Below are 12,839 nucleotides of genomic sequence, written 5' to 3' on the forward strand. Positions count from 1 at the left end.
CTGATTAGCAGTGGAAAAGTGCACAAAGTCCTAAGGCCAACTAAAACGAATCTACAAAAATAGGAGGGGTGAAGACAAAAGGTTTGGGGGAAGACCACCCTAAGGCCAACAGGTCTAACACATCCACTTTTCCAACTCTAGCCTGCTGATGTCTCCACACAGGGTTGGTGAAATGCCAGACAGCGAATAGAAAATACTTCCATAGGCTAATCTGATATACGAATGACTCTTTCATCAAACAGTGGCTGAAGGGCCATAGCCCAAATAAAACAATAACAAAAGAAGGCCGACCGCTAAACCCTTCTCTTTACATTTTGTTTTCATTAATTGAATAACCTCTGGTAGAGATCTCTCAATCGCTCCTACACCTAACACGCACTATGGGGGTCATTCCGACCCTGGCGGTCCATGGCCGCCAGGGCCGGGGACCGCGGAAGCACCGCCAACAGGCTGGCGGTGCTTCCTGGGCCATTCTGACCGCGGCGGTAAAGCCGCGGTCAGAAAAGGGCAACTGGCGGTTTCCCGCGGTTTACCCCTGGCCCAGGGAATCCTCCACGGCGGCGCTGCTAGCAGCACTGCCATGGGGATCCCGACCCCCTTCCCGCCATCCTGTTTCTGGCGGTTTTTACCGCCAGGAACAGGATGGCGGGAACGGGTGTCGTGGGGCCCCTGGGGGCCCCTGCACTGCCCATGCCACAGGCATGGGCAGTGCAGGGGCCCCCTAACAGGGCCCCATGAAGATTTTCAGCGTCTGCTTTGCAGACACTGAAAATCGCGACGGGTGCCACTGCACCCGTTGCACCCCTTCAACTCCACCGGCTCCATTCCGAGCCGGCTTCATTGTTGAAGGGGCTTTCCCGCTGGGCCGGCGGGCGGCCTTCTGGCGGTCGCCTGCCGGCCCAGCGGGAAAGTTGGAATGGCCGCCGCGGTCTTTTGACCGCGGTGCGGTAATTCGGCGGTGACCGCCTGGCGGGCGGCGACCTCCGCCCGCCGCGGTCAGAATGACCGCCTATATTTGTTAATATATCTCCAAAAGAGTGGGAGGGGCATTTTGGAGAAGAGACTGACTCTAAAATCTGTAATATTGCTGTAGACAAACTAAGGCAGTATCCATTAGTTACAGGCACACCTTTATCCATTTCATATTCCTGATCAGGCTGTACTGTCCCTTCAAATTCCTTCATCGAATTGGCCACGGCAGCCATCATGATGCAACAGATGCTTGACAGTAGGAAAAATCACCTACACACACATTGAGTCTTCTCCCAGCACTGCTGCTAGGCTATGGTGCTAATAATCTGGACTTTGTTGGAAGACTGACTGCATTGCTCCTATTGCTTGCTAAGCATAAAATTGCTAAACGTGGCTGAAAATGACTCAGCAAAAGTGCAAGACTGGGTGATATTGTACTGTTATGTACAATGAGTCAGCTGAAACATGCGAATCCCGACCCAAGGACATCGGGCCCGCTTAGAAATAACCTTCCTGATGGACCCGACGACTAGAGCAACACTAACTCCCCCAGACAACACACTTCGAGCATCAATTAATAAATACCGGGTCATTCTCCAATGGCGATGGTTGTATTATTTTTCTTCCTATACAAATCATCATTTGGTGATTCATGTGTGGTCTATTAGGCATCTTATGGCTGTATCATGTGTGCCGACTCATATGATAGAACTGTAGGGGCGAATGTGCACTACCTTTATGAATGCTTAAGTCACGTTTCTGTATGTTTGAACTTGAAGAAAATCTAATAGAGAGACATGAAACAAGATTTAAAATAGGCTCTGTCAGACGGGGGTGGCCCCTCTGCTAGGGCAGCATGAGAGCAGAATAATGATTGGACGCAGAGCAGGCTGGAAGCCTGTGCCTGCAGTCCAGTCTAGGAGGGAATGGGAGGGGAAAGGCGTGGAGCAAAAAGATACTTTTTTTGCATTATATATTTTTTTAGGGTCGAGCCTGCGTTGCATGCGCTCGCGCATGCGTATCGCAGCGAGACGCTTTAGTGTTTAGAAAAGTCAACTTCACGTCAGTGTTTTTTATTGGTTCGTGGGCTTGCCTAATAAAATCTGCTTGCTTTCATTAGTCGAAAGCACGCATACGTCATGCATTTTCCGGTGGCTAGCCCTCCTCGAGCGCAGCGACCAAGTACAGAAAACATGCGAGGCTCGCTGTTTTCCATCGGGCTCGTGGACTTCTTTTTCTCTAATTTACGAGCGCGATCTCGCTTGGCAGAAGTCGAGCGCTTTACATAGTTAATTTCACTTTTTCGGGTTATGTACATAAATGCACTTTTGCCCGATAGGTGAAAAGTCGGGTTAGGAATTTACAACGCGATCAGCTCTAACATGAGCAAACGCGAGACCCGTTGCATTGTAAATGCTTGTTTATGTTGTGTTGTAGTTTGAACGATTGAGATCCCAGAGGGAGGACTGCTACAGCCATACAGATGTGAATAACATACACATAATATAGGGAGGATATATGATGCAGAGTGTGATTGTGCCCCTAGGATTCTCTCTAGGTCCTCTGGGGACAGTTTGTGGAACTATTGCTACTGTGTTGATGGGTACATATGCTGTAGATTAAAACCCTTTTCTTTTTAGAAACAGTAGTTCACCTGCATTTACGGTTTTTATTTGTCATCAGTTTACAATGTTCATTTCAAAATAAACAGGACTACATGCCACCGACCAACCACCCTCTGATGACTTAGATTTTCCTCACCTTTAGTTGTATGTGTTTCATGAGGCCAAAGTTTTCCGCATACAGCTTGATGTACTCCACGAACTTAGAGTTGTGCAGGAAGTTGGGAAAGTGGGCAGGCATGAGGAAGTCGCTGTAGCACGACATCTCCTTGGAGGAGTTCATTACCAGTGACCGGTAGATGCTGGCTCGTCCCTCCTCAACTTCTTCCTGCGACAATAATGGAAACAAGCATCACGTACTAGCAGATATGCATATCAGCCAGGCCAGTATAAGATTTTTACACGTACAATGGACTACAGGGACACAAGCGATTAAACATCTACCATTGTAAGGGACTCTAATCCATACGCTTACAATAACCAGCATTGGCAAAAACAATAGGTCTGGCGTGGGATGCCATTCTTTTGACTTTGTCAGAGGTCAAACTTTATTGTTGCAGAAGCTGCTGGATCCTTGTCAATCTAAATAAAATAAAAATATTGGCTAAACGCAAAACTATTTTTTGGCTTCAAAAAGTACACATTACCATACAAGTCCCTGGCACTGAAGGGAACTATGTTGTGTGCTAATATGCTCTTTGTTAAGGGCAGAATGCCACATCACTCACAGTGACGTTAGCCAGCGACTGAAGAGCGGTGACCCACTGCCCCATGATGTATGCTGTCGGGGTGCAAGAAAAAGAGTGCATGACGTGTGGATGACACAATAACAGACCAATGGATGAAGAGGGCTGGTTGAAAGCAACCTGTATGTAAATGAGTACATTATCTGTTACATTTTAATGAAATCAAAAGATCTTCGCTAACAGACCTAAAATGATAGCGAGCCCTCAAACTGCCCAGGAGTGCACATATACATATTTGGTAGGTGTATGCATTGCTAGGTGTTTCTTATTCAGCACAACTATTTCAGATTAGCATTAATTTCCCTCAGGAAGACCTCCACCATCCACCAACCTGCCTCAGTGAAGATGGTGTCTAGCTCTTTACCGTGACTTCACAATCCTGCTCCTTGAGGCCAATGTCAGAATGTACATCAACCAACTGTATTCACCCCCATCAACTTGCGTGAGTACCTTTCTCACAGGGAGTCATCTGCTCAGATTAGAAGAGATATAATCCTTCTAGGTCGAGGAAGACCTTGAATTTATACATTTTTTAAAAAAATGTAAAAGCTCCAGAAGTTTACCCTTGTGTCATATGACCCGATATGCAAAGAGTTTGGAAGTGTCTACCTGGAAGACTATACAAGTAACCAATATAAAATAAACATTTGCAGTCTACGTACTTGTACACCTTGTAAGTATATAGTCTAGACAGTGGCAAGTGTATGATATTGAACGATTCTGTGTCTATCGACCTAATACACATCTACCTTTCATTTCAGTGTCAACCCTTCCCTAACATCACCTCCTCCTGGACTAGAAACAAATGAGTGCCTTATCCAATTCCAAATCAACTGCGGCTACTTCTTCATTTTATCTATTGACCGCAGATATCAGTCGCTATCTGTGGTTCTGACATCACAATAATATAAGGAAGTAACTTCTGGCTAAAGATCCACATTCCATTCATAGCTAACATTATCTATGAATGAAGCACTTACCTTGTACCTCCAGAGACCTCCAATGCCATCGCTCAATTCAAAGCAGGTAGGCTCCAGCCCCTCTTCCAGGCAGTGCTTGGTGGCCACTAATCCGGCACAACCAGCTCCAATTACTGCAACACTCTTCACCATTGTCTCCTACAGAAGGCTGCAAAAACACACAATTAGTGTGCATCAGAAAATACCCCAAAACAGGATACATTCAGCAAGAGGCTTTTATACCCTTCATAAGATGCCACCAGAGAAATAGAAATAAAAGTCAAATTCATGCATCAACAGGTAAGTATCCAAATGTTTCACTTGAGCTACAGCTCTCTGATCGTTAATAACAAGAAGTATTTATTCAGTGCTCAGGGCAGGAAGCTGGTTCTCTATATAGTGCACTAAAATGAAATACACTGTGTAGAGAGTTCAGTGGATCCCCAATTGGAGTTGCAGAGGGAAAAGTGGATAAGGCTAATGCTCTATTTGTGGTAGTGTGGGTGAGCAGTTCGGCTTGTTAGAGGGTAGTGATAAGCATTTATTGTACTTACAGAGGCAATACATGAGAAGCACACTCAAATACATCTGAGACCAATTTAGAAAAATAACACTTCTTTTTATATATGTTTCAAACCCAAGAAGTACATAATCAAGCAAGTAGACTTTAAAGCATAAATACTTTGCAGTTGAAAAAATAGACAGTGCAATTTACTAAGTTGTCTCAATGGTATTCTATATAGAAAAAATAATGTTCAGCAGGGTTAACAATGACTTACAAAGTCAATCTCAGGGAGTTAAAGTAAGTTACTGGGCACTGATCTGAATCACACCAACAGGTCACATTGGTGGCACTGGGGCAGCCGGGTGCAGAGGTGCAGTAAGGCATTGGGTGCCCAATGGTTTCCTAAGGGATATTGACCCTGTGATAAACAGTTTGAAGGCTCTAACTGAAAAGCCAGTCAGGGACAACAAACAGGTAGATAGTAGACTTAGGGTGCTTAGGGATGTAGGTGAACCTTTGGTCCTCTTCTCCTGTGGCCAGGGGCGATGGATGCACGGGTGTCAGGTTTTCTCGTTCAGGAGCACTAGTTGTCAGTGGATCCTGTGAGTTGAGGCTGCAGGGGATGTAGGCGAGCCCGGCAGGGTTATTCCCAGGGTGTACTCGAGCTCTCAGGAGCCAGGCGACATCATTGGTCATGGGTGCAGTGGTTGCTGTAGGTGTTGGATTTTTCTCTCACCACCAGGCTAGGGAACAGGAGGCCTGCAGGTGACTTGGTTGAGTCCAGGAGGGGTGATACTCGGATGGGCTAAGGACACATTGGGATCCCTGCTGGCACTGTTGGTGGGCTTCTCACTGGGTCGAGGTCGTTGAGTGCAGAGGTCACTTTAGGGGTTAGGTTTCCAGGCTGCTGAGTCCTTGTTGGATACTTTGCTGCTGAGCAGGTCCACTGCTCACAGGAGTCTGAGTCTTTTTAGAAGACAGGCAGTCTTTCTGGTTTTCTTGAAGCTGCAGTGGCCGGACGAGTCTTTTTGTGCAGAATCCGGTGTGATTAGGAGGCAAGCTGGAAAGGCTAGTACTGAGTCAGCTGCTACTTCTTCTGCGGGGTCAACTCTTCTTTATCCTTCTTCATAGGTAGTCAGGATCGGAGTTCTGGGGCTGTGGGTGCCACCTAAATACTCAATTTAGGGGTATTACAGGGAGTACCAGGTGGTAGCAAATGGTCTGACAACCTTTAGGGTGACTCCCCCCTTCTTATGACCACTTCCGTTGGAAGTGGGCATATCCCCAACCTTAGTGACCTTCCAAGCAAGATCGAAGAATTTGAAAAGTAGTGTCCACTTTAGCTCGTCCACCTTAAGGGTGGGACTAACATTAAGTGGGTACTCCTAATTTAACTAATTTTCCTGCCTGTGCTGCTGCCAAAAGTGGGGTCAGGACAGGGGGGGGTCGGTCATCTCTGCCATCTGGAGAGACCTGGGTTGCATCTCAAAGGTAGCAAGGCCTTTGACGCTCCCTGCCCTGGAATGTCCAGCCTGCTATGGGTGAGGTATTATCACCACTGCCCAGAGCAGGCCTTTGTTTGGTCCTCCAAGAGCATTGGCCCTTACTTCAGGGGGCCAAAACTCAGTCTAGGGTGGTTCCACTGGTTTGTACCAGTCAGCTGGGTACACCAGTAGCTGGGTACCTCTAAGGTGCCCTCTGTGTGCATTATATTAATAAATCCATCACTCGGGTCAGTGAGGGTTTAATTTTTCTGAGATGTTTGATACCAAACATCGCAGGATTGAGAGAAGGCATCATGTACCTGGGGAACTCGTAGTGACCAGTGTCAAGCACATTCACTTAAACTGGCTTCCCTGTGCCCCCACTATGTCTCAGAATTGACAGATACACAGCAGGGACATATCTGCTCATGCATATATGCCCTCACATGAGCCAGGATGCACCTAGCTTTAGGGGTGGCTTACTCCTGGCACATGCAGTGATAGGAGACCTGGCACACAGGGCAGTCAGCAATGGCAGCACTGTGTGGGTTAGGTGAGGGGTCCCTGAGGTGTCACAGTTGGTGATGCAGCCCTCAGAGACCTTCCTTAATACCCCAGTTCCTAGGTGCCAGGGGTACCATTTACAAGGGACTTACAGTGGTAGCTAAAGAGTTTGCCAACTGTGCAAAACAACTGTGCAGTTTTGGGGAAAGAGATCTGGCACTGGGGACCTGTTTAGCAGGGACCCAGTGCAATAAGAGTCAAAGCCACATCAGAAACCAGGCAAAAAGTGGGGGTTAACCATGTCAGAAAGGGTGCTTTCCTACACTCAGTTAATAAAATAATTTTAAAAAATAGCAGTTAAACTGACAGACGTTTTGTAGTATCTATCCTTGGAGGAAGAAAATAAAACTATATTAATCATCAGCTAGTTCAAGGTACAAAAAATTAACATTCTGAACTTGTCACAATTTTGAACTCACAACATAAGCAGTGAATTTAATAAACCAAGATGCAAGCTGAGGGCACTTCCCTTTCAAAGAGGATGACTTTGCTTCTTTGCAGATCCTGATGTCAAATGTCAACAAGCACTGGTAGAGCCAATGGGTCTGGTACTGGCTGCAGACCCTTTGGCTTTACCTATGCTTATTTTGTTTGTGAACGATTTTTGTGTGAAGGCGTGTGTTATATGAAAACACATATTTTCTAAAAGCCAATATTTATAAATAAATATTTTAAGTATATTAACACATTTCAAAAGTAGTCCATGCCACTGCAGATATGAACACAGTGCAAGAGCAGAATGTGGTCACTCAGAATTAGGTAATGCTGAAGAAGGCTGACCCTTTGTCCCTTATTGTAAACTGTCGTGGACAGAAGGAAAATATAAATTACACTACATCTGACCAATGAAAGGAAATGGCAAATTAAAACTACCTGCAAATATGTCTAAAATGTATTTTTCCGAGAAACGAAAAGGCTTGGCTAACACCAGGTGTAAAAACAGTGGTGAAGCAATTTTTTATGCTTGACCATGAAAACTGCTCTAATATCTGTTTCAATGAGGCAGTCGAAGAGGCAAATAAACAACCCAACTCAAAAACCCTTTCTCAACATATTCTATAAGCTGCCTGATATGACATTTATTTCCTTTGAAATTGGTGGTGTTAGAGCAACTAACTGAATTGTCAGTTGCTTTAAAGAACGTTTCCTTTACAGCTTTCTGCTTCTGTTTTGTTCTCTCTCCTTATTAAAGTCATAGTCACCCATAGAGGATTGCAGTCTGGTTTGCGTCGCTGAAGTCTGCTAACAAGCCTTGGCACACGCAAAGCTTGCGGATACGAGAAAATGGTCCTGCCTGGGACCAGGAAGGACCAGGTGGACTCTACCCCGGAGGGGGAGTTGAAGGGGGCTCTCAGCAACTCAGAGAGCCCACAGAAGACCAGGCAGCGCACACAGGAGTTCCACAGCACGGGGACAAAGGAAGGTGCAAAAGAGGGCCATGCAGCACTACGACAAAGGCTCCCATGCCGCCTGAAAACCATTCAGGAAGCTGTGCGTCGCAGAGCTGGGGGCTCAAGTTGCACGATGCACGAAGAACTTCATGGAAGGCTGCCAACAAGCTTTGGCAACCGCAAAACACATGATGCATGGGGCTACTGGCTTACGTGGGGAGGCAAGCTCTTACCTTCACCAAAGAAGGACAGTAGGACGTCAGGACCGTCTGGACCACTTCAGTCCACCACCCATAATGCAGGATCCATGCAGCTCAGCAGGAGAGGGGATCTACGCAGCCGGTCGCCTTTGCAGTAGGTGCCTGCTGAAGCAGGGGAGTGACTCCTTCACCCCAAGGGAGATTCCTTCGCTCTTCTGGTGCAGGCTGAAGACGGGCTGAACTCAGAGGATGCACAACTGGGAAACAGTTTCAGTTGCTGGCAGGAGCTGAAGATATAATGTTGCAGAAGGCATCTTGCTTCTTTGTTGCAGTTTGTAGAGATCCTGGAGGGTCCAGATGCAGTTTCTTTGGTGAGAAGCTGAAGTGGAGGATGCAGAGGATTCCTGCTGGAGTCTTGCAATCTGAATCTGAAAACCACCCAAAAAAAGAGTCCCTAAATATCCCTGAAAGGGGGATTGGTCACCTAGCCAGGTAAGCACCTTTCAGGGGAGGGCTCTGACGTCACCTGCTGGCATTTTCCACTCAGAGGCTCCCAGAATTTACTGCCAACTTGAAATCCAAGATGGCAAAACCCAGGGACCCCCTGGGGTGGTCACTCCCCTTTCCTTTGACCAGTTTCACACCAGAGCAGGGACTGGGGGGCCCTGAACCGGTGTAGACTGGATAATGCAAGGAGGGCACCAAATGTGCCATTCAAAGCATTTCCAGTGGCTTGGGGACTTTACCCCTCCCAAGCTTGTAACACCTATTTCCAAAGCATGGCACCCCTCTCCCAAAGGAAATCCTTTGTTCTGCCTTACTGGGCTTGAGCTTTTCAAGCAACAGGAGGGCAGAAACCTGTCTGAGAGGTGGCAGTGGCTGGGGCTGCCTGGAAAACCTCAGAACACTGTAATGGCAGTACTGGTGGTCCTCTAAGGAGCCCCCAGGGTGCATGGGATCATACAACCAATGCTTGCAAAAGCATGGGGGTATGATTCCTACGTTTTATACCAAACATGCCTATGTTCGGAGTTACCATTATGTAGCTGGACATAGGTAGTGACCTATGTCCTGTACACACGTGACCTATGTCCAGTACACACGTAAAAGCCAGGCACTCACGAAGTCTGGGGAAAGGGTCCAGGAGGTCGTGTGGGGCACCTCTGCAAGTACAGGGGTGCCCTCACACACAGGTACTTTGCACCCTGCCCTCAGGGCTGGAGGGCCTGCTATAGGGTTGACTTATAAGTGACCTGGTGCAGTGTAAAGGACAGTGAAAGGGTACATTCACCCTTTCAAGCAGGCTGCAATGGCAGTCCTGCAGAAGCCTTTGCATGGGCTCCCTATGGGTGGCAAAAGATATGCTTCAGCCAATAGGGATCCCCTAGAACCTCTATGCCCTGGGTTCCTAAGTACCATATACTAGGGACTTATAAGGAGGCACTAGTATGCCAATGGTGGGTGAAATACTGGGCTACCAGTATACAACAATCAAATTTAGAGGAGAGAGAGCACAATCACTGGGGTCCTGGTTAGCAGGATCCCAGTGAACACAGTCAAGTACACTGACATCATGCAGAAAATGGGGGTAACCATGGCAACAAGAGGGTACTTTCCTACACCCACTGGTTTGCTTCTGGTAGTATAGGTGAGCACTGGCTTTCTCTCATGGTCTAAATTTGTCTTTGAAGTCAAAGGACCCCAGCTGACTGTACCATGTGCTCCACCTCTCCCTTTCTTTCTTTTGTCCCCAGAGGATTCTCTTTACATTTTATATATTTGTGTTTCAGTGTGAGGGGTACCTAATCATAGGGACTTCAAAAACTGCAAATCATGTGCTCCCCGGGGCCATCTCTGATGATCTCACAAGGACCACCTTTGGTGATCCGTGTGACAGGGACGACCCTAAAATGGCCTCCCCACTCCACAGTCTTGAGGAAATATTTGCCCTTGAAGTTCAACTTTACCAGGACTAATATTTGACTTATGGTCTAAGTTTAGAATTTTGGTCTAAATTTAGACCAAAAGTCTAAACTGAGACTAAAAGTCTAACTTTACTACTAGTATAGTTAGAGTTTTGGTCTAAACTTAAACTTTTGGCCTCAAATTAGACTTTTAGTTTAAGTTTACTTTTGTGAATCAGGCCCTAGGTTCTGGCTTGTGGTAGATATTATATAGCTTTTGGGTGCATTAAGCGACGAGCTGCTGTGATGTCAACTGGCCAAGTGTAGTTTAATTCCAATGATATTTGGTAAAAGGGACCCATTCATTGTTGTCTTTTTTTTAAAGAAAGACAGTGAGTTTGATAATTGTTTGATTGCAATTACTTTAATGATAGTGAACATAAAAGTGAAAAGTCTAATGTGGCATGCAATCTAATTTTTGATATTACTAGGTGCCTCCTCCAACTTAACTAAACTAAGACTGTGATCATGACACTATTGATAGTTTTTTTCACTAAACAGTACCCTGCTTATATACACGCTTATATTTTAGCAACGGATCTGGTATGGCATACATATGTTCTCTGCATACTACAGGCCATATTTATGGCCACGTAACGCAGCACAGCAAGTCTCCTTGCTGCTCTTCACTGTGTGACAGGAACAGAATGACAATGTGCCATATTTATATGGCGCACTACTGCATTTTCCCCTGTGCTGGAGCCCTTTTGGCGGCCTAGCTCCAACACAGGCATCCTTGCCCCCCAGTGCCTCCGTTGCATGCAGGATTGCTTTTGTGCAGGAAGGGGCACTTTCCGGTACAAAAACAATCCTCTGAGGCATATTCCTTTACTTAGGTGTGCTTTGGAGGCTGTTTGAGAGCTAGGCATTATGGCTGCTGACCTAATGAGAGAGGATGAGGTATTACATATATGAATATATATGTCGGAAATTGGGTTGCTGTTTGAGGAGGGGTGAAACCCTACTCAATCATTAACAATTCTTGTCAGGTTGAAAGACAAGCAAACCACAAATGATCCTATGCTTAACCCCCTGGTAGCTTAGCACAAAAGTAGTTAGGCTTAACTTGGAAGCAATGTGTAAAGTATTTACACAGCACACAAACCATAATAAAGTGAAAATGCAATCCCAGACAAATCTAACACCAACCTAAAACAATAGAGTAAAATGTAATGAATTATTTGACACCAAACAACAAAAATCAAATTAGTAGAACCTGCAATATGCAATTCTAAAGGTTCAAGTAAAAACAGTGCTTAAAAGCAAAAAGTTGCAACTGTGGTTTTCTGGTCGCTCCAGGCCAGGACAAAGTCACAAGTTCAGGCCAACTGCGATGGAGCATTATCCGGACGCAAGGACAAAGTTAGGTCCACTGAACAAAGTACCTTAAATCTAGGTTGCAGATCATTGCGAGGTCCCACATCAAGGATGCGTCATGCAGTGGCGGTTCCGATGAGCTGCTGGACTGCAATGTGAGGTCCTGTACTGAGATTTATCGCGCAACAGTTCTAAGAAACTACATGGCTGCAATGTGAGGTCATGTGTCGAGATGCATTGTGCAGAAGCATTCCAATGCGGACTTGCGAGGCTATGGATTGTGCTGCAACAACTCTGCTGGGACCACAGGTTAGGCTAGTAGAGCACCATCAGGTCCACTTCGAATGATCCAGGACTGGGGTGGAACCACTTGGGGGAGGACACACAGCAGGTAGACTCCAGGTATAGGGTCAAGGTGAATAGACCCTATTTTGACCCTGAGGATCTGGTCAGGTGACAAGCAAACTAGCCTTTGGAGTCACTCTGGTGGTCCTGGGTTCAAGACGCAGGTCCAGTCCTTCTCACACAGGCAGCAGGATAGTAGTGAGACAGCGTAGTCTAAATATTACATATATTAAACGTAAAATGCTTACATAAATGTCTAACAATGATGCATCGAAAATGACAATAAATAGTATTTGCTTAATGTGTATTTGAATTATAGTTATAAAATGTGAAATTACTATTGTGCACATGAACTAATGTCAGTTATAAGAAATGATTGCTTGCACCATGATTAGTTGAGCATATATTAGCGTTTACAAACATTGCATTTATACTAAACCCATAGGCCTTAAGTTAGCGTAAATTGAAGTTTTAGCTGTGTAACTCTCATATTAAAGCATATTCTCTGTTTTTCAGTGTGCTGACTCGTAAAGGGCCATGACCCAGCATTTGTTCTTTTCTTTCATTTTATGTATCCAAGTTCATCCTGTTCCCATCTGCATGCTAGCTGCCTTAGTATACGTTTTATACAGAACTTGAAACAAAATTACACGAAAGAATGTACAAGGACATTGGACCATGGATAAAGAAGCTCATGACCCGAAAAACGTGCCAAGATGGTGATGAAACCCCCCGGATGTGCCACCTACGAAAGACGTCAATTATGAAGA

At 45.7% G+C, this 12,839-nt stretch overlaps 1 protein-coding gene across 3 annotated transcripts in view; it reads right to left on the reverse strand.

Moving 5' to 3' along the window:
• The window catches only part of LOC138293021 (dimethylaniline monooxygenase [N-oxide-forming] 2-like), a 291,867-nt gene that overhangs the window by 185,231 nt on the left and 93,797 nt on the right, over positions 1 to 12,839 (reverse strand). For all 3 annotated transcript variants that reach the window (XM_069231994.1, XM_069231993.1, XM_069231995.1), the window contains exons 2-3: positions 4,321 to 4,468; positions 2,734 to 2,922 (exon numbers count right to left, since the gene is read on the reverse strand). In XM_069231994.1, coding sequence (XP_069088095.1) covers positions 2,734 to 2,922; positions 4,321 to 4,452 — 321 coding nt within the window. In that variant the 5' untranslated portion in view covers positions 4,453 to 4,468. The remainder of the gene's footprint in view (positions 1 to 2,733; positions 2,923 to 4,320; positions 4,469 to 12,839) is intronic.

The sequence above is a fragment of the Pleurodeles waltl genome, chromosome 4_2 (genome assembly GCF_031143425.1).
Source record: "Pleurodeles waltl isolate 20211129_DDA chromosome 4_2, aPleWal1.hap1.20221129, whole genome shotgun sequence".
Taxonomy (NCBI): Eukaryota; Metazoa; Chordata; class Amphibia; order Caudata; family Salamandridae; genus Pleurodeles; species Pleurodeles waltl.